At 49.8% G+C, this 20907-nt stretch overlaps 6 protein-coding genes across 8 annotated transcripts; 2 read left to right on the top strand and 4 right to left on the bottom strand.

The window, feature by feature from the left end:
- The first annotated feature begins 34 nt into the window (after positions 1–34).
- On the top strand, positions 35–8970 carry LOC108141452 (oxysterol-binding protein-related protein 9). Of its 2 annotated transcripts, XM_017264855.2 has the most exons (15): positions 35–484; positions 2002–2130; positions 2624–2863; positions 2964–3041; positions 4408–4660; positions 4745–4868; positions 5911–6318; positions 6384–6535; positions 6594–6695; positions 6757–6931; positions 6997–7132; positions 7187–7273; positions 7696–7817; positions 7910–8015; positions 8078–8970. In XM_017264855.2, exons 1-15 carry the CDS (start codon positions 293–295, stop codon positions 8162–8164), a joined length of 2391 nt encoding a protein of 796 aa, XP_017120344.1. In that variant the 5' UTR covers positions 35–292; the 3' UTR covers positions 8165–8970. The 2 variants fall into 2 exon arrangements, with proteins under 2 accessions (XP_017120344.1, XP_017120345.1); XM_017264856.2 differs by lacking the exons at positions 35–484; positions 2002–2130; positions 2624–2863; ... (1 more) ...; positions 4408–4660; positions 4745–4868 and adding an exon at positions 5599–5648.
- Positions 584–1875, bottom strand: LOC108141454 (elongation of very long chain fatty acids protein 7). Its single transcript, XM_017264858.2, has 5 exons — positions 1737–1875; positions 1566–1674; positions 1343–1436; positions 1040–1286; positions 584–979 (listed from the first exon to the last, which is right to left on the bottom strand). Exons 1-5 carry the CDS (start codon positions 1750–1752, stop codon positions 645–647), a joined length of 801 nt encoding a protein of 266 aa, XP_017120347.1. The 5' UTR covers positions 1753–1875; the 3' UTR covers positions 584–644.
- Positions 3050–4141, bottom strand: LOC108141453. The gene has a single exon (XM_017264857.2). The coding sequence runs from the start codon at positions 4075–4077 to the stop codon at positions 3064–3066; it is 1014 nt and encodes a 337-aa protein (XP_017120346.1). The 5' UTR covers positions 4078–4141; the 3' UTR covers positions 3050–3063.
- A 649-nt stretch (positions 8971–9619) lies between the features above and the next one.
- LOC108141442 (protein transport protein Sec24A) lies at positions 9620–15758 on the top strand. 2 transcript variants are annotated; one of them, XM_017264840.2, is made up of 10 exons: positions 9620–10122; positions 10823–12361; positions 12423–12549; positions 12614–13113; positions 13184–13409; positions 13477–14099; positions 14160–14392; positions 14450–14547; positions 14608–14746; positions 14808–15758. In XM_017264840.2, exons 2-10 carry the CDS (start codon positions 10847–10849, stop codon positions 14917–14919), a joined length of 3573 nt encoding a protein of 1190 aa, XP_017120329.1. In that variant the 5' UTR covers positions 9620–10122; positions 10823–10846; the 3' UTR covers positions 14920–15758. The 2 variants fall into 2 exon arrangements, with proteins under 2 accessions (XP_017120329.1, XP_017120330.1); XM_017264841.2 differs by having other exon boundaries at positions 9620–10136.
- Positions 15759–15869: 111 nt separating this feature from the next.
- Positions 15870–16939, bottom strand: LOC108141443 (uncharacterized zinc finger protein CG12744). The gene is made up of 3 exons (XM_017264842.2): positions 16711–16939; positions 16106–16560; positions 15870–16049 (listed from the first exon to the last, which is right to left on the bottom strand). Exons 2-3 carry the CDS (start codon positions 16549–16551, stop codon positions 16013–16015), a joined length of 483 nt encoding a protein of 160 aa, XP_017120331.1. The 5' UTR covers positions 16552–16560; positions 16711–16939; the 3' UTR covers positions 15870–16012.
- Positions 16940–18362: 1423 nt separating this feature from the next.
- On the bottom strand, positions 18363–20610 carry LOC108141546 (synaptic defective enhancer 1). Its single transcript, XM_017264987.2, has 3 exons — positions 20371–20610; positions 18920–20310; positions 18363–18858 (listed from the first exon to the last, which is right to left on the bottom strand). Exons 1-3 carry the CDS (start codon positions 20386–20388, stop codon positions 18825–18827), a joined length of 1443 nt encoding a protein of 480 aa, XP_017120476.1. The 5' UTR covers positions 20389–20610; the 3' UTR covers positions 18363–18824.
- Between the last annotated feature and the right edge of the window lie 297 nt (positions 20611–20907).

The following is a 20907-nucleotide window of genomic DNA, read 5'->3' as shown; positions in this document are numbered from 1 at the left end:
CGATAGTGCCGTCTCTAGCGCAACCATCGATAGTGCCAGCGATGTTTTGACAGCTCTAATTCGGAAGGGCTTTGCTTTGTTTTGCAAATTCCAAGCGGAGCTGAGGCTGTGACAGATTGCGGGTGCGAGTCGTTGAGCAGCATTGCGTCATCAACCGCTCCTGGCCAGAAAAGAGCTCGGGGAACATAGCAGGCGCACGATATCGTCACGGAACGCTTCCGGCGACGACGACGACGGATCAGCAGAGGAGAAGGAGGAGGAGGCGGTGGCCGAGTCACGGGACCTGGAGGACATGGCCAGCACCACTGGAAGTGCTCCCAGCCTGGGAGCCGGCAGCGGAGCTGGTGGCACTGGAACGGGAGCTGGAACTGGAACGGCTGGCACACTGGAGGGCACACTGAGCAAATGGACAAACGTGATGAAGGGCTGGCAGTATCGCTTCTTCGTGCTAGACGAGAATGCAGGCCTGCTGTCCTACTACACGGTAAGTGGCTACAGTGGACACCCTGACTAACCCCCATATCGTACCCAGAACCAAGACCGAATCCCCCGTGGGCCGTGGCCTTATCTTATCTGCGTTAGATACATTCGGATACACGCACACTTGTTGGTGCGCCTTTATTGCGTGATTTGTGGACATGGGATCACTTTCCCGAGTCGGCAGCGGCTGTCAGACTCTTGCGGCGCTGCTCGACCTGGTAGGCGCTGTTGTAGAAGTTGTAGAAGCCGTAGAACATGCCCGCAATGACGGTGGTGAAGTACAGGAACACGGGCAGCGTCATGCCGCAAAAGAAGGCCTGGTAGAGAACCTGAGCCAGGATGAGGACAAACTGCGTCATCTGGATGACGGTGATGCCCTTCTTCACGGGCGTCAGGGCCTCCATCACAGTCTTGTCGGCCACGGCCGCCACGAAGTAATAGGAGTACATAATGACGTGGACAATTGAGTTGAGGAACACGCAGTAGTATGCAGAGTCGCCTGTGGACGATTGGTTGGTTAGAGCAGAGATGGGACAAAGCCAGCGACCGGGAAACTCACCATTCGTGTTCAAGTTGATGAGCACATACACCAGCGTCACCGTGGAGAAGTGGTGGAAGATGTGCAGCTTGGACACCTGGTTCTGCTTCTTGCGCAGCACAAAGATCACCGTCTCTATCAGCTCAGAGATCTTCAGCCAGAAGAGAAAGTAGGCCAAACTGAAGTAGCGTTGAACGATCTCTGGATTGCTGTCCATTTTCCGGCACTTCCAAAAGAAGTAGATGTTGTGGTCCGTGATGTAGAGGACCTGCGGAACTAGAGCTTTTATCGCTGTTGCCCCTGCCAACTGAAGTTACCACCCACCTCCTTGATGACGTACACGCAGGACACCACCTGGATAAGGTTGTGCGCCAGGATCAGCCGCTTAAGCCCGTAGGGCTTGCGCCACTCCATGAAACTGTAAGGGCGCGAGAGCTTAAAGGTCGTCGTCTTACACAAGTAAACCAGCCCACCCGTGGAATTGCTAATGCCAAGTCCAGTGACCCGCAAGCAAACGAGCGACTATGATATTTGCATGTGGACTTACTGCGGACCCGCTACGGTGACGAAGTACAGATAGATGCCCAGAATGGTGATCATGTACCAGGGATCCGCATACAGCGCCGGAATCTTCACCACTGGCGGCAGTTGAGCACCTGCAATTCGATTTGGTTGAGAGATGTGGGACAGTCTCGTTCAGTTCTCCGCAGAGGCTTACTCGTTGAGGCCTCCATGTTGATTATTTGCGTTCGTTCTTCTTTAGCCTGGATCCTTGGGCTCGCGAGGGTCTGGGCGACTGCTGCTCTATCGTCTGCTCGAACTGCTGGTGCACATTTAAGCGCGAACAATGCGCTTAGCAGTGCTTTTATTCACCTCCCAGCATTGATTAGAATACGTTAATTTATAGCCGGCGTAATAACCCTTTGACTGCCGGAATTGTGGTTAAATAGGCTCGTCTAATTGCAACTGCATTTCTTTTACAGTCCAAGGAGAAGATGATGAAGGGCGTAAGGCGGGGCTGCGTACGCTTGAAGGACGCACTGATCGGGATCGACGACCAAGAGGATAACACGTTCACGATCACCGTGGACCACAAGACCTTCCACTTTCAGGCAAGTAAAATAAAATATATATATATAAACAAAATGAAATATTCTGACAGAAACCATCATTAAATGGACGTATTACTTATCATATAGTTCAATCAAAATTGTTAATTGTTGTTGAAATTAAATGCAGCTTTGTTTCCCTGCAGAACTGAATTTACAAACATTTCTGAATTGCAAATTACAAGACATGCTTTTCTATGACGACTATTCCTCAATGAGTGCGTTAGGCAACAATTTCATAGAAAATGCAGACACGTTTGTTTCTCCAGTTCGCGGTCATATGCTATTGCGACCTCTGGAAAAGGGCAGCAGGTGCACAGTAGACAGAAAGAAAGGGTATCCGGGCAGCGACCTAGAAACCCCTGTCTGACCCTCACGTTCTGCCTTTTGTTTGACTTTGTTTGTTGCCTTGATGTAACGATAAAACTTTTCCCAATACCCACACACACCGCCAGAGGTGCCCACTAAACTTGGCAACTTTCTCAACCGTTTGCAGGCGCGGCACAGCGAGGAGCGGGAGCAGTGGGTGCGCCGACTGGAGGACACCATTCGACGCCACGCGAACCGTTCGCGACTGTGGGACAGCCAGAGCGCCTTCTACAACGCCGGCGGCTATACGAGGGAAGCGGGCGGAGCTGGAGGAGTGGGCGGCAGACGACCCAACCACCTGGAGCTGGTGGCGCGCCGCGTTTCCGAGGCGGATGCCTACCTCCAGCTGATGATTGAGCAGACGAACGTTAGTATTGTGCCACGTAATGCAGGCATATTATGCAATTTACTGTCACTGTCAACGTCACTTTCGCTTTCTCATTCTCTCTGTTCTGTTCTGTTCTTAGTTGCTGGACAAACGCATCGCGGAGTTGACCGATCCGGCGGAGCAGTCCAAGTGCAAGGCGCTGCAGGACAACGCAAGTGTGAGTAGAGTGCCACTGTCGACTACATTCGTCCCAGTGCTGAAGCTGGGGATTCTGTGAGCGAAACCTCTAGGTGCAGTTCGTCGCGGAAGTTGTTTGAGAGCCGCTCCACATCGGTGTACGTCTGTCGCCAGTAGTTGGCATCCGCAGCCATGAAGCGGCTGGTGTCCTGGCTGTGCTTCACCTGGCTAACACCCACCACGCAGGCGGACCGAACAGCAGCATCTCTGCCGCACAGACACAGCGTGGCGTTTAGCTGCACCCGGTCACTGGGTGTCACCAGCCAAATCACGAACACTTGATCCCTTTGATTATCCTTTGATCCCGCTGACCGCACACTTCGTATCGGACGCTTGTCCTTGAGAGCAGCATGAGTGGCTGTGCGGCAGATGAGCACCACCACCGGGATTTGGGTCTCCGCCAAAAGGCTGCTGGAGATCTCCCGTGGCCTTCGGGACAGTAGAAACTTCTGCTCCAGCTGGCCACCGTAGGCCAAGAGTCCCAGCACCTGGTTCACCCGAAACTCACAGCTCTGCGGCTGGAAGGAGAGCACCACCCGCTCACCCTCCACCAGCGGCTGACAGCGCTGAAAGGAGGCATCCTTGTGGTCATGCTCGCACAGGTAGTGCAGCAGAAGCAGCTGGCTGTCCACGCTCTTTTGGCAACTCTCAAAGAGGCACTCGCTCACGCCGCATTTAATCAATAGTTTCTCCGGCCCAACGACTTTCTCTTTGTCTTTGTCCTGTACGGAGGAATCAGTTTCACCCGGTGGAGCGAGCTGAATGGCCTCGAAACTCGTCTGCGATGGGAGTTTCCTCTGGCGCAGCTGCCCCTGCTGCTGCTGCTGCTCGAGCTTCTGCATCCCCAGCCGCAAGGTTGCCATGTTGGAATTGAGCACCTTGAGATCGGCATCCAGTTTGAACTTCTCCAACTTGTCCTTCAGCTCCAGCTGTTGTTCCTGGCGTTGCTTTTTGTATGCTTCAAATTGGGCATACACCTCGTCGATGCTGTGGAGCTCAGGATCAAGAAAATCCATTTCGGATTGGAGGCTTTAAGTCGTTAAAAGGGATAGGAATTTAGAGAGAGCTGGAATGCTGGAATGTTTGTTTCTACTCCCATCGGAGTTTGCCGGACGAATCATACGGCCAGGCCCACTGGGCCACCCCCTCCGGTATCGATTTCCAATGCATGCTCAGGGCTAGCAGGCCACCAGATGCAAAGGCCTGGGAGAATGCCACTCAACCGGCAGCTGGCTGCCATTCAACCGGCAGCTGCTCATTCCCTCGCAAAACTTTGGCGAGGCCATTGCGGTGCTCTTTGTTCACCACTCCCACACTGGCTGGCTAATCCCGCATTCTCGTTTCAGGCCATGCTGGATCACATCAAGCACTCGATTGTCAGCCTGCAGATAGCCAAAAACATGGCCCACCCCATCAATGGGATCTACAATGGCCCACCGGCCACTGCCTCGACCAGTTCCTCGGCCAGTGGAGCAGCCGCCATGGGCAGCGGCCACAACTTGCCTGGATGCGGTGGCCTGAAGACGCCCCTGGAGGGCCAGGTGGGCGGCAAGGGCGAGCTGTGCCACGACGACGAGGACGACTCGGCCACTGAGAACGGTGAGTGGCCATCGAGCCAGGGTCAACTGGCTAATCGAGTTCGATTCAACCCCGCTAATCTGCATCTGGCTTCCATCTTGGCAGCCACCACCGCTCCTCTGGGTCTGGTTGTGCCGGAGACCTCCTACTCGAGCAGCGAGGGCGAGGAGGACTTCTACGATGCCTATGACGATCCCTTCACCAGCCTTGGCAGCTCCCCGATTGGCTGGTGAGTGGTACAAGTAGCAGCCCAAGCCCACTTGGCCAAGTGTGCCGACTGGCCATCAATCAGATGCGATGCGGCAACCGGCAAGTTCCGTGCTGTGTAATGTGTTATGTGTGCTGTGTGCTGTGGGCTGCGTGCTAAAATTACGCATTCATTGCCCTCCAGTCCGGAACCCCCGGCTGCTGGCATGCCCCCTCAACCTCCTATTCCTCCTCCTGCTGCTCCTCCTGCTGCTCTTCCTGCTGCTCTGCCGCAGGCGCATGCGCTTGGCCAGCGCATGCAAAATGCAGTGGCCGAAGTTCGTCGCAATAGCAGTTTCGGGGCAGCCTATAATTTCGGCCAAGTCGCGTGTAAATAATAAATACAAGGACCTCCTTCTCCACCTCCACATCCACCTGGCCGTGCAGTTGTCGGAGCTTTACTGGCACAGCTGACACGGCTTCGTGGTCGGCGGCTCGCTTCGTCATCGACGTGGCTCGTCCCGGCCGTAGTTACAGTCGCCATTGTGTGTGTCTGTCAGTTGTAGTTTCGTTCGTCATCGGCTCGCAGTGTCGGAGCGCTCCTTTGGGTGCACCCTGGTGGCCCCCTTCCGGGTGGATTTTTCAGTAGCTTACTTACTTGTTTGCCATTAATGACCTAGCCAAGGCAGCGGCTTTTGTCTAGGCTACGGTTCGAAACTATGCAGCCGCTGGTGGGAGTGCAGTGAAGCATCCGGCCAGCATCGACGTCAGCATCAGCATCCCACGCCATGCTCAAGAAGTGGGTCCGACGCGTGAGCCTGAGGTGAGGTGGTGTACGGTGTGCGCCAGGTCGCCGTAAGTGTTGCCCTCATAAATTGTAAATGAAGCAAGCAACAGAGCTTGAATATGAAACGGAGGAGGAGGAGGATGCGGAGGCTGCGGTGGCTGCTGGTCCCCAGTGACGTACACGCACACGCCGCTGACATCACGCTTGTGGATTTATGTCGGGTCATTACTTATGCCCAGACACCGCAGGAATCCTAATCAACAAGTCCTGATTTCACTCTCATTTCCCTTTCAACCAGCGCCACGCGCGGCTTCTCGGAAACCACATCGCCCACCCACGAAAAGGGGACGGATGGCTTCACCCAAGCAGAGCCAATGCCGCTGGGCGATTCAGTTGCCCCCCAAACGCTGCCAGAGATCGAAGAGAGCGTGGCCGATGCGGATGCCAGCATTAAGACAGCCAGGACGGCGGCCAGTTCGCGAAGTGCCAGCTACGACAATGGCATCGACTACGACGCCCTGTACGAGGAGGAGGAGGAGACGGACCTCAGCATGGAGGCGCACGGCTCGATGATCACGCACCTGCTGTCGCAGGTGAAGATCGGCATGGACCTCACCAAGGTGGTGCTGCCCACGTTCATCCTGGAGCGTCGCTCGCTGCTGGAGATGTACGCCGACTACTTTGCCCATCCCGATCTGTTTGTAAAGTACGTCTCGAAACATTGTTCTTCTCTAAAGAAATATAACTTATGGATCATATATTTTGCAACAGAATCTCGGATCTGGATGATCCACGCGACAGAATCGTGCAGGTGTGTCGCTGGTACATGAGTGCTTACCATGCGGGACGCAAAAGTGCAGTTGCCAAGAAGCCCTACAATCCCGTTTTGGGCGAAGTCTTTCAGTGCCATTGGGACATTCCTGGTGAGCTGTGCAGCGGGACTCATGTCGGATCATTAATGCTAATCTTCTATTATTTCAGGGGAGAGCCAGGATGCTCAGGAGGTGCGCGACGGCCCAGTGCCTTGGTGCAAGCGGAATCAGCTCACCTTCTTAGCGGAGCAGGTGTCGCACCATCCGCCAAGTAAGAGGAATCACAGGGAAACCCCCATAAAACAAGACAGTCACAAATTTATCTGTTGCAGTTTCTGCCTTCTATGCGGAGCATTACAATAAGAAAATCACGTTTGCGGCCCATGTCTGGACTAAGTCGAAGTTCTTGGGCCTCTCGATTGGCGTCCACAACATTGGCGAAGGGGTAGTCACCCTAGTGGATCGCAGCGAGGAGTACATAGTGACCTTTCCCAATGGCTACGGCAGGTTAGGAGTATCTTCATGGCCTCATTATTACACCCTATATAACTAAAGAATCCGATTGATTGTAGGTCCATTTTAACGGTGCCTTGGATTGAGCTGGGTGGCTCGGTGGAGATCAAGTGCCCGCAGTCGGGCTACTACGCCAACGTGGAGTTCCTCACGAAGCCCTTCTATGGCGGCAAGCGCAACAGGGTCTCCGCTGAGGTAAGAAACTCCTAAAGTGATCTATTACTTGATACTAACTCTGAGATGTCGTAGGTCTATGCGCCAAGCGAAAAGAAGCCTTTTGTCTCGATTGCTGGCGAGTGGAGCGGTTTGATGGAGGCCAAGTGGCACGATAAGAACGTAAGTCGCCCGAGTTATGTTAGCTGTATGTAGTTAGTTACCATATTATTATATTGTTAACGTAAATGTTGAACCCTTTCGTGTAATTTTTCCTCCGCATACTGCGCCCAAATGCTGCAAGAAACAACCCCACGAGTTGGCAGCCACATCCATCCCGCACACCCCACCTCTACCTCTACTTACTTTCCACGATTCTTCTGCTTTTCTCTTAAATAGCTCGGGAGCATTTCCTCCGTGTGTTTACTTTGTTTGTCTAGAAAATCGAACCCACCAACTACTCCTCTGCCTGTCTGTCCAAAGTTGTATTTCAAATTGTTCAATTGATACCCGTGTACTTATGTGTATGATTGTTGTGTGTTCAGCATTAGACCCAATCAGTTTGACCGCCTAGTGAACCTGAATGAATCTCTTGAATTTTCTAGAAAACCGAAGTATTCGTCGACGTAAATCGCATACCAATATTTAAGAAACAAGTTCGACCAATCGTTGAGCAGGATGAGTACGAATCGCGACGAATTTGGAAGGAAGTGACAGCGGGACTCAAGTAAACAGCTCACCAATCTGCCCACTTAACCTCTGCCCCCCTCGAATGCGAAGCGGAGTAATCTGATCTCTTTGTTCGTTGCTCTTCCGCAGGTTCAACGACATCGAACGCGCCACCACTGCCAAGTTCGTGGTGGAGCAGCAGCAGCGTGAGCAGGCGAAGGTGCGCAAGGAGTACGACCTGGCCTGGGAGCACAAGGTAAGCCACTGCAATAGACTGTGACTCAGACTCAGCCATAAAGTGATTGAATTCCGCCGCAGCACTTCAAGCCCGTGGGCGACAACTGGATATACGCCAAACCGCTGAGCCAGCGCATGTATTTGCAGGAGAAGGAGGCCAAGAGATAATGCCAGCGAATGACATCGAGAGCAACAACACCAAAAACGTCTATATATATGGATCATATCAAGAACGAGCCTCAACTATATGTCTAATTCCACAAGTGCGCAAACCCCTGAACACTGACGATACAACGTAACGAATGCAGGAAACGATGGAGCAACACGCAAAAGGAGTGCCAGTTTATTAATTGTAAATAATATACAGAAACAGAAGGGAAGCTCTGCTCATTAGGTTGCAACGCGAGTCAAGCTCGACAGATCAGCGGAGACAGACGAAGCAAACAACACTCACAGTTTCTACACACAATTAACGATTATTATTTACTACTAAGTACTAGAGTGTTTCAAAGGCAATCGCAGTAAACTGCAACACAAGAACACCTATTCGACACCTTTTACATTACTAACATTTACTAACTAGCAACAAACAAGAGAAAAACCAACTATAATGGGATATATCAAAAGTTGTAGATTACGAAATGATAGAGATTTAAGGATAGAAATTCTATTTTTGAAATAAAAGACTCTGCTATAGACGAAATACAATACCGACACGCTAGTATCTGACGGATACTGCCTCTACGCTTGATTCCAAGACCCCAACAGACATACAGAACATACAGAACACGGTGCACAATGATTTTCCAATTACATAGTCTTAAAATCAAATACGATTATACGATTACCTCTAGTATTATGTTTCGAATTCCAGTTGTCACAATGAATAAAGCTTTACTAACAGTCCGCTGCTAACACTTCCTCAGACACCTGTACACTATACCTATACTGTAATAAAACGCAAGTGAAACCCACACTCCTTGAGACATTTAAAACTAAACTTTAACTCTATTTTTTTAAAGCCTACGAGCCAGAAAGACAACACCACCCACACCCTCAGCAAAGCTACCGAATACTCTCACGCAAAGTTAACGCAAAATGAAACGAATAAAGTAAATACGCTTCGATACTTATTTAAAGAAATATTTAACGGACTAGTTAACCCGTAGAATAAACAAATAGAAATCCCAAGGGTCTTGGTTGGAATTCGTATCCACGCCCGGGTGCACAGAACTTGTATATATTTTTTCGAATTTCTTTTTAACCAAACGAGAAATATAGCAATTACCCAAGCAGATTGAGTGTAAGGGATACGATACGATTATTGCAAATAAAGCGATTTGTTCTAACAGCAATTGGTGTGGTTATATTTATGACTTTTTTGGAAAATTATTTTAAATTGGTTTATGTTTTCAATAACAAATTGAATATCTGAAAAATATTTTCAAACAGTTTATTTTGTTTTTAGCTTTAATATGTCTACAAAAAAAACCTTTAGTTTTTTCATTTAATTTTGAATTCAAATGGTAACTGAACTTTGTGACTATCGAAATCGATATTATGGTATCGTAATCGTTATCGGTCTTTTCTAGTCGATTGGCGAGCCAGCGCAGTGACATCTCTATTTTAAAACGCACGGTCACACTATTGACGTGGCCTCAAAATTTTTTGTTCTTCTTCTCTGGAAAATGCAAAAAGTTTGCATTTGTTAAGTTAATTGTGCCCAGCAGCGAACGACGCCAAGTCCACGGAATCCGCCTGCCAGTCCAGGACGTGTCCGCATCCATCCGGAGCACACGAGGAGCGCCAGGAATCGCGAGAGAAAGATATAGTGCGGAAATTGGGGAGTAGAGAGAGCGCAGGGCAGTGCCGTGAAAATCGTTTAATTCGCCTTCGCGAAGCAAAAGCCAGCCCAGGATTCACCCGAATCCCAAAGAAAATTGTCCAGACAGCGAATTTCCCAACCAGCGCGGGATTTTCCACGGCGTTCCAAGCGGAAAAGCCAATTCGCAGCTCGCAGCAGCAGCAGCAAAATCGCCAATCAAGGGCGCAAGAAGAAGAGGCAACTACAAAGTGCAAGTGCTGGTCGAGAAACTACATGCCACTGGAAACTGAAGCTCGGAGAGGTGATAATTGACTGGTAACCATGATATGGGCACCGCATTCGATACACTTTGATTGCCCCCAATTACGTTGGCTGGGTGATGAGTTGGTGGGTGGTGAGGCGGTGGGCGGGGCGGGATGACTTCGCCAATAGGCACGTCATCAAAAATTCGCTTTGTCTGGAAGTTGCTTCCTTACGCTCCCGCTGCAACTGGGTCACCACCCACTTTGACCCACACCCACCTTCCAGCGATCGCTGACTGCGAGGTCAAGTACTTGGCCCACTCACACGCACATATCTCATAACTCAAAAACACATAATTCTTTGCTGTCGAAGCTGTTTAAACAACCGAATATGATACAATTACGAACTTATTTCCGACCTACTGTTGACGTAGACACACTTCTGTAAACATTGGTTCGAGATATTTACCCACGCAGCCAGCCAAGTTCATAGCTTGAAGATAAAGCATTCCATTGGCCGATTTATCAGTGCACTAGATCCAATCTACCCGTCAGCTGGACAAGCATCGCCATCTAGAACACTATTCAGCCGCACGTTTGGCCCAATGGCTCATGCTCATGCCCCTACCCATGTAACTCTTATTTCGGCATTGAACGATAAGATAAATTCCTAATTTCATGTCGGTCTGTTCGGCAGCACGCAACCTTCGCGAGTGATAAGATAGCATCTAACCGAAACTTGATTCTCCATCTTTTCAGAACACGAACTTATGAATTAGCAGCATGTCGGCCTACAATCCGAACTACGTGCCACCCGCCCACGCTGCCATGTCCCTGAATGGCAACAATCTGGTGAACGGCCTGCCAGGAGTCGTCCAGCAGCATCAGCAGCCAGCTCCTCCGCCAACAGGCCAGCAGTATATGCCACAGAAGCAGCCCCAGCAGTTCCAGCAGCAGCCACCACCTGCAGCCGCTTATCCTGGAGCAGGAGCACCGGCACCTGCACAGGGTAACCTGCCCCCTCCGCCGCAATTCAACAGCGGCATTGCGAGCCAGTTCTTGCCGCCAACGTCGGGAGCAGCGCCTCCTCCGCTGCAACAGCTGCCGCCCAGCACGTTGCCGCCCCATCTGCGTCCGCCAACCGTCAACGGGCCGCCGCCACCGCTCACCAACGGCAGCAATGGGGCGTCCAGCGCCAACTCCTCGCGCACTGCCTCCCCCCGGCCTCCAGTGGCAGGTGCTGCTCAATATGCCCCAGGACCCGTGGCCGCCGGACTGCGCCCCTCACCGCCCCAACCGACGAGCCAACAGTCCTTGGCCAACTTGACGAGCAATCTGGAGAACATGAACTTAAACGCCAGCCGGACGAACGGGGGTGCCTGCGCCGTGCCACCGCCTCAGCAACAGTACCCGCCTCTGGCGCAGAAGGACTACAGGGGCGTGGCTACGGCTCAGACGGGTCAGCCTCCGCAGCAGTTCAACGATGCCAGCAGCCTGTTGGCGGCCAGCGGCGTGGCTCCTCCTGTGGTGCCAAACGCTATGGCGACGCCATTTAGTGGTCAGAAGCCACCCAACTTGGCTCCTCATCCGGCCAAGATGTTCGGCAGCGCAGCGGTTCCCGGCAGACCCACACCACCGCCAGCGGGGCAGAGGATCCCCTACGGAGTGCCGTCGTCGGCCAGTTCCGAGCAGCAAAACCAGCAGAACAACAACCTCCAGAGGGCGGCGCCGCCACCGGGAGCGGGAGCAGCCTGGCCGCCGAGTCTGGCCAAGGCGGCAGTGCCTGCAGCGCAGCCCCCATTGCCCCCACCGCAGCAGCAAGCGCAGGCGCAGCAGTATCCCTACGCCCAGGCGTATCCAGCGCCACAGCAACAGCAACAACCTTCGCCTCCGTCTGCAGTGCAGCCACCGCCTCCGGGCATGTTTGGAGCCGGAGCCCAGACCGCCGGGGCTCCACTGCAGTATCAGGCCCAGACGCCGCCACAGGCCTTTGGACAACAACCGCAGCAGGCACCGGGCGGACCGTTTGCCGCACCTGCTCCCCTAAACGTGGCCCAGCAGGGATTCAGCCGGCTGTGGGGTCAGGACACCATCGACTTGATGCAGAACCGGCACATCTTGTCGCCAGCAACGCTGCCGCCGCCAAAGGTGGTGCTGCACAACCAGTTCCACGAGTCCATCAACTGCAGCCCGAGCATCATGCGCTGCACTCTGACCAAGATCCCCGAGAGCAACTCGCTGCTGCAGAAGTCACGGCTGCCGCTAGGCATCGTGATACATCCCTTCCGCGATGTGAATGTGAGAATTATAGTGAAATCGCCATTAATTGAATGACTTCAACTTGATTAACATCCCACAGAGCCTGCCCGTGATTCAGTGCATCAACATTGTGCGCTGCCGGCTGTGCCGCACCTACATCAATCCCTTCGTCTACTTTGTGGACAGCAAGATGTGGAAGTGCAACCTCTGCTACCGCGTCAACGAATGTAAATACATTACAAGTGATGAGTGCACAAAGGTTACTAATTTGAGATATTATTTCCTCCGCAGTGCCCGATGATTTCCAATTCGATCCGGCCACAAAGACGTACGGCGACGTGACCCGCCGGCCCGAGGTGCGGTCCAGCACCATCGAGTTCATTGCCCCCTCGGAGTACATGCTGCGTCCGCCGCAGCCGGCCATGTACCTGTTCCTCTTCGACGTCTCGATCATCGCGCAGCAGAGCGGCTACCTGGAGGCCGCCTGCGCCACGCTCAACCGGCACCTGGACGAGATGCCCGGCGACGCACGCACCCAAGTGGGATTCATCTGCTTCGACAGCTTCGTGCACTTCTACAGCATGGCCGAGGGCCTCAACCAGCCGCACGAGATGACGCTGCTGGACATCGAGGACCCCTTCCTGCCGCGTCCCGACAGCCTTCTGGTCAACCTGAAGGAGTGCAAGGAGCTGGTGCGGGATCTGTTGAAGCAGCTGCCCAAGCGGTTTGCCCACACCCACGATCCGGGTTCCGCCTTGGGCGCTGCCCTGCAGGTGGCTTTCAAGCTAATGGTGAGTGAAGTTACTGATCGAGATCAGCAGCAATTAGTAATCCCCAATACCCAAATTCGACTGTCTGTAGCAAGCGTCTGGCGGCCGCATCACCGTCTTTCAATCGTGCCTTCCCAACAAGGGACCCGGCGCCCTGGAGCCGCGCGAGGATCCCAACAACCGCTCGGCCAAGGACGTGGCCCACCTCAATCCGGCCACCGACTTCTATAAGCGCTTCGCCCTGGAGTGCTCCGGCTATCAGATAGCCTGCGACCTCTTCCTGATGAACCAGCAGTACAGCGACATGGCCACCATCTGTGAGTGTTTTGTATAGCTTATAAATATAATTTGGTTTTATACTCACTTTATCTCACATCTTTGCAGCTGGCATCAGCAAGCACAGTGGCGGTTGTGTTCACCACTTCCCGCTCTACCAGAAGACCAAGCCGCACATGGTGGACTCGTTCCGGACGTGCTTTAAGCGCTACCTGACCCGGAAGATCGGCTTCGAGGCGGTCATGCGCATCCGCTGCACGCGTGGCCTGCAGGTGCACACATTCCACGGCAACTTCTTCGTGCGCTCCACGGACCTGCTCTCGCTGCCGAACGTGAATCCGGATGCGGGCTACGGCATGCAGATCTCGTACGACGAGAGCCTCACGGACGTGAAGACGATCTGCTTCCAGGCGGCGCTGCTCTACACGAACAGCGAGGGCGAGCGCCGAATCCGAGTGCACACAGTGTGCCTGCCGGTGACGGCCTCGCTGCCGGAGGTAATGCACTCGGCGGACACGGAGGCCATCATTGGGCTGCTCTCCAAGATGGCCGTGGACCGCTCGGTGGCCTCCAACCTGTCGGATGCCCGCGACGCCTTCATCAACGCCACGATCGATGTGTACAACGCCTTCAAGATCGCACAAAATCTGCCCTCGGGTCAGTCTGGTCAGCTGATAGCCCCGCGCAGCCTGGCTCTGCTGCCCCTCTACATCCTGGGCCTGCTTAAGCACGTAAGTTAGCCTTGATGGTGAAACTGGAGTGAGCCCGGCACTAACCGCTCGCTCCCTTAGCCCGCCTTCCGCGTGGGAACCAGTACGCGATTGGATGATCGGGTCTTCGCCATGGACTGCATGAAGACGCTGCCGCTGGACCAGCTGATGAAGTACGTCTATCCGGAGCTGTACAAGATCGATGCGCTGATCTACCATGCCCGCAACTCCAATGTGAGTGCGAGCCAGGACGACGACGAGGAGGAGGACGAACCGCTGCCGGAATTGCCGCGCCTGCAACTATCCGCGGAACAGTAAGTGTGGTGGTCACCTAGGTACCCGTTCAGATTAACATTCTAAATGCTTTACAGCCTGGACTCGCGGTCAATATTCCTGTTGGATTGCGGCACGCTGATAATGCTCTATGTGGGGCTAAATGTGCCACCCGATGTTTTGGAGGCTGTGCTGGGTAGGAGACCTAAGTTTGAATGTGTGTGAGATCCCCAGTTAACCATTCCTTTCATTCCAGGCATCAGCTCCACCGCAGAGCTGGCTGACTATGTATACGGATTGCCAAATGTTGTGAGCAACGAGAACGATGTGCTGAAGCGCTTTATTATGCGACTCAACTACGATAAGCCCTACTCGGCGCTGGTGCAGATAATTAGGTGAGTTGGAGACACATTGAAAAGATGGTTCATCCCTCAATAATCCATTCTCCATTCCAAGGGACACGAGCACGGCCAAGGGCCAGTTCATCGAGAGATTAACCGACGATCGCAGTGAATCTAGTTTGTCATACTATGAATTTTTGCAACACATTCGGGCTCAGGTTAAATAGTACATAAGCAGGGAATCCTACCACTATTGTATGCAACATAAATACGAGTTTCTTAGAACCTAAAAACTCAGACTCTGGTGACTAAAAGCAAGAAGTGAACGCAGGCGAAACTGGAGCAACACAATGGAGACCAGTATGGGACACACATCCACTAGATTCCCCTCTATCCCTATCCCTATCCCTATCCCTACCCCTACCCTACCCCTTACCCACTCTCTCGGCTTAGGTAATTTTAAAGTGCATGTATTTATTTATTTGTTGATTTGTTGCACTAAAAATAAAATTAAATTAAATCAATTAAAGAAGATAGTGAATGCGAGAGAGCCAACTTGTCACAACCGAAAGTAGATATCGAACTACAATGCCAGTTCGGATTAGGCGAACGATAGTCAAAAGTCCAGCTAACTAACCAGTCAGTAGAGCTCCCCTGCAAGCGGATTGCACTGTTATTTATTATAGATATTTTATGCAATAAACACTAACGAAACACTGTTGTAAATTATAATTTAACGCGATTTTCGTTCGTTCCAACTGCTTCAAACATTCTGCAAACTCTCAGCCCCACAAATTGTTATCGCTTATCCCATTTTTTTTTGCTGTTTTCAGTAGTATTTATTTCCCGGAATCCAGAGGAACCTATCATACAATTCTATTTATTTGTAAGTCGAAGGGAAGAAGGCGCTTTGTTGCATTGTAGTTAGCGAACTTATTTCAAACGAATGTACGGGAACAGATTTGGTATTGTGTATTGCATTGATTGGACTGCTAGGAAGTGAATGTCTTAAGCTTAGAAGGATTATTATACTGTATCAATAAAGAGACCCCAACCCTGTACACCAGGTGACGCAGTTGTCGTTCTTTGAGTGGGCTAACTAATCGAAAAACCATTTACATATACTGTACTATACTTTATACACATACGAGTGCATCAAAATATAAAGCGAAATAAATTTTAATTAAATCATGAGGCAATGCGTTTTATTGGCACATTGGTACAGTACTTGTCTTCATTTGGCGAAGAGCTCTAGATTACGTATTTGAGAATCATTTGGAATGGCTAGACTTCTAGTATCAAAGATGGTAAAGTACTCATCTACATGTAGGATAGATCCCCACCTAGCCAAAGATTTCTGAAAAAGCTAAGTTCTTAATACTGGATTTAAGTTTCTTGGCTAATTAAACTTACGGATTGAAGAAAGGGGAGCGCGGCGGATATGTCCTCTTTGGTGGTGGACACAAAATAGGATCCAGCTTGAGATCGGAGTTAAGATCACATGCGTCGGGATTGCGCTTCTCCCATTCCAAGGACCTCTCCTCCGGGCGGTAGCCATCGGTGGCGTGCTCGATCTTCACATGGACACTAAGGTGATCCTGCAGGAGGAAGACCTTGTCGCACAGCTGGCATTGGAAATGGCCATCTGTACTGGGCACATGGGCCTCATGGAATCTTTTGTAGTGCTGGCGCAGCTCCAGCGAGGATCGCATGCTGCGTCCGCAGAGATCGCAGACCTGGCTCCTGGCCACCGGCTGTGGAAAGTGGACGGACAGGTGATCGTCAAGCTTCTCAATGGCATCGAAAGTCTGCTCACACAGCAGGCACGACAGATTCATTCCAGACAGCGCCGTCTCCATTGTTATTGCCTATTAGTCGATATAATTTCACAATGAAAACATGTAACTCGTGCTTTACTTAATTAATTAAATAGAAAAATAAGCGAAGGGTTGCAGTTAAGTGGAGTTTTACGCCCTTAAAAAACAATTATTTAAGTTAATTCAACAATTTTTACGCACTTATAAACTGCGGTGATCGATAAATTACTGTTCTAGGTACAACTTCACTATTTTGTCATCTCATTCCGTTCTTATCCGCCTTTCTTTTCTTCCGATATTCAGCTGCGGACCTGCAAGCGCAGTTTTCTGGAAAGCAACTGTTCTTTTCACGATCGAACGTTTTACATTAGGCTCTTTCTCCACGAGAGAGAACAAGTCAGCGAGGCAGAGAGAAAACTCGAGAGAGCAGAGAGTCAGTGATTCAGTTTTAGCGTTTTCGTAGCTAAAACTACATATAGAGAAGCGACTACTACATTTCTATATAATTTTCAAGTTTTTTACAGTTTAATCTTTTAAACAAATTTTAAAGAAAAATTAAGGCTGCTACTGCACTCTTGCAATATGAAATACATTTTGTTTAAACAAGTTAAGCTCAACAATAAATTGACTTTTAGACTTTAGTTTTGAAATACATTCATACATACATATATGCCAGGTTCAATTCGTTCGGAAATAAGTATCGTCATGCAACATAGGGGCTATAAAGATCTGGGTATACATAAATTGAATTCTACGGATAGGAAAACTTACTGCTCAATTCTCGATCCTTGCAGCTCACTATTTTCTTAAACAAGAATGAACGTGGTTCAAAGCAGTTTATTTGGACGACGCCCTCCTTCGGTCATAATGATATAATACACACATACATATGTACATATGTATACACATTTTTAAATTGTGACCGCCCTCAACGTCGTTTCAAATGTATTTATAGTTTGAAGGACGGCTGTGCAACAATAACAAAAGAATTTAGTTGATGATTTTCATTTATAATTCTATACCCATAATTTCTTAAGTTTTTAAATTTGTTTTATTATTTTTAATTTTTTAGCGGACATTTTGGAAGATTTCATAATTTTAAGCACCAGGCGAACAAAAAAATAGCAAGTGCCAAAAATTCTTTTCGAAACCCTAAGCAAAGTTTTGCTGATAAGGATTTATGACCGAGCTCTGAAACTGGGTATAAAATTTGTTAATGTGTTCTGTTCTCTTGTTAACTAAATCGTATATTTTTATTTTTACTTAATGATGCATATTTAAATTAATAATAATTATTTTTATATATTATAATTTTAAAACGAAAATATTTGTTTTTGAACGGGTGAACAGAATGCGTAACAAGTGTCAAACTTGAATATTACGCAGCTTGTATAATCGAAATTCAAAAACTATTAAGTCATTCGGGGCGATCCAGTATAAAAAACTCGGAACATTCTCATAGTTTATGGGGCAATCTGCGATTAATTAAAGCTAAAATAATGTATGTATAAAATACTCATAAACGGAAACAAATAACCAATTGAAAATTAATGCGAGGTAAGATTAACGCCCTACAACTAAATACAAATAATGCATAAAAAATATCTATTTGCGATTGAGAATAGTGAATTAACTTTTATAGTTTTTAAATGTGTAGTTTCTGGCGTTACAAAAACATGTGTGTAGCAGGTGTCAGGGGTCTGGAAGGCACTATCAGTAAATTCCCAGCGGGAGATTACATTTGCTCTAAGTGCTTCGTGAAACCCGAGAATCCCGGCTGTGAAGTACCATTGGGCTGTTTACTTTAAAAAAAAGGACTAGAGGACACCGAGGGCAATAAAAATCACTTTCGGTTTGGTTGTGGATATACGATTCTTTATTTGGTTTCTCTATGGTTTCTCATTGGTTCATTTCATTTTAAAAGACCTACAAGATCAACGGACGAACTCGAGCGAATGCTCAAATTTCTTCGCTGAGCTCAGCAATTTGATTTTGTTTATTGTGACATAAACAATTATGGCTATAGCTTTGGGTTTCGAAGTCGAGATCCAATTTGCTGAGACGACAGAAAACACCGCCAGCGAGTGTGGTGGTGGTGTACATATCCATGAATTTCGATACGTACAGTGTACATTGTACATACTTGGGGAGCTCCATGAAATGAAGATAAACTTTATAGTTTAAATAACGAGACTAAAAGTCAGCTGGGCTGACCGCTTCCGCTTCTAGGCGATATGCCATTATTCTCAGCTCGAATATTCGATATTCAATATATAAGTAGGCGCACGTTCCTCCCACAACATCCGGGGAATCCTCTAGAAGTATGCATCGCAGTCCAGCCACAGATCGCTAGAAAAGAACAGAGAATTCAGTGGGAATGTAGGATGGTGATAAGCTTGTGCGGACATACGGATTGAAGAACGGCGATCGCATCGGATACGTCCGCTTCGGCTTGGTCGCGAAACCCGATTCCAGTTGCTCCGACTGCTGACGTGGCGCATTCACATACTTGTCCGCTCGTTCGCGGGCCGGCTCGTACTTGGCTGTGGCCAAGGCGTTGCAGATCCGAGTGCTCCAGATCGATCGACCCGGTTCTTCGGCCGGCGACGTCTCTGCCTCTGGGGAGACTTCAGCCTCCGGAGACGCTGGAACATCTGGCGATTCCAGAGCGGGAGCATTGATAATCCCATGCTTGACCTTCATGTGCATCAGCAGGAAGGTGCGCCGCTTGTAGCGCTTCTTGCAAGTGGAACACCTATGCTGCTTCTGCACATTCTTGCCCATCCGTTCCGCCGGCAGCTCCTCCTGCGAATGGAAGTGGCTTTCGTGATATTTCACAGACTGGCGGGAGCTCAACCGCTTGCCACAAAACTCGCACTCGAACTGACCCTTCGTTGAAGACGGCGGCTTGGGGTTTTTTGGCGGGGATTTTCGGTGCTCTGCAGCTCGAATTTTAATGTGGACTGGTTTTGGAACTTTTGCTTTCACTGGCACCGCTGGCTCATCCTCAGGAACAGACCTTCTCTCTGGAGCGGAGAACCTCTGCTCCAGCATTTGAAGCGGGAATTGTGGTTTGTTCAGATGGGCTGCGAACACTGGTTGACCGGGGAACTCCTGTAGCGATTGCGGTGTCATGGGGAGTGGTCCTTGGAATTCTAGTGGTGGCTGTGGAGGCATTTCGAGGTGCGGTGGATTAAGCGAGTGTTGGAGGGGGTAGTGCATGGGTGGTGGTTGCATCGCATGTTGGTGGGTGGGTGGCATTGGAAACGACATCGGTGGTTGAATGGGTGGCGAGTATAGATCCAAGGGTGGCTGGTGTACGTACTCCATGGGCAGGTGATAAGGCTGATACGGACCCATGGGTTGATGGGGATGGGGATGGTGATGATGGTGCTTGAACATCGACTGTGGCTCCTGCGCCTGCGCACGCGATGTGTTCCAGGCATGGATATCCGCCGCATGCTGCGTGAGGTGCTCCTTGAAGGTGTCGATGTCGTTGAAGGGTTGCTTGCACAGGTAGCACGGAATGCAGAGAACGAATCCCGGCGGAACATTGATCTGTCCGTTGCGGGCCAGTAGCTCCTTGAGCAGCGGCATGTCCATGGAGCCGGGATGTGTCGACGGCCACGGTTCATCGGTGGGCGAAAGTGGCGGTGACAAGGGAAAGCCGGACGGAATTTTCGGATACATTCTAGGGGGAAGCATAAATTGTTCCGGCTGCCGGAGATAGTGATTTCGATTATCCATGGGCTCCGTCTCAATGATCTCCACATCACTATCACATTCGGCGGGCATTGGGTTCTTGGGTTTTTTGAAATATTGACAACTGGGCTCTAAGATCGGTTCTCTGGCTAAACTCACCAGGTGGTCCATGTCCATGCTCTTTTACAGCTATTAAGTAAGTGAGCGAGTCTACACAAATATTAAGGTCCTCGAAATTCCGCAACGCAGCGCACAACTGCGCACTTCGATGTCTCGCAGAAGACTGGAAGAGGGAAAACACAATCGCTGGCTATTTATACCAGGCTGCGCTACGCTCCGATGAGTTGATTATTTCATTTTTGTAGATTTAAACTCGTGACTGGAATTGTTTTTGAGATGGTATAAGAAGGAGATAAAGGCATTTTGCATCGTCACATCAGCCATTCAAAGGCGTTCTAATCGTTTAAAGTATACATTTAGCAAATGAGTTGGAGGTCGTTTCTATCAATTATTTTTATTGGTTATATAAATCTTAATCAGTTTTTAATATGTGTAACACTTTGTCAATTAAATTAAGTGTCAATCAGCCTTTTACACTTTCAATACTTAACTCAATACGATTTAACTCAATACGAGAACTCATTAGTTTACAGTTTTATGACTTGTTTTTTAAAAAAGGATAAGTCGCAGGTAGTA

This window comes from Drosophila elegans, unplaced genomic scaffold (assembly GCF_018152505.1).
Source record: "Drosophila elegans isolate 14027-0461.03 unplaced genomic scaffold, ASM1815250v1 contig_183, whole genome shotgun sequence".
Lineage (NCBI taxonomy): Eukaryota > Metazoa > Arthropoda > Insecta > Diptera > Drosophilidae > Drosophila > Drosophila elegans.
This window is presented reverse-complemented; position numbering and strand designations above follow the sequence as displayed.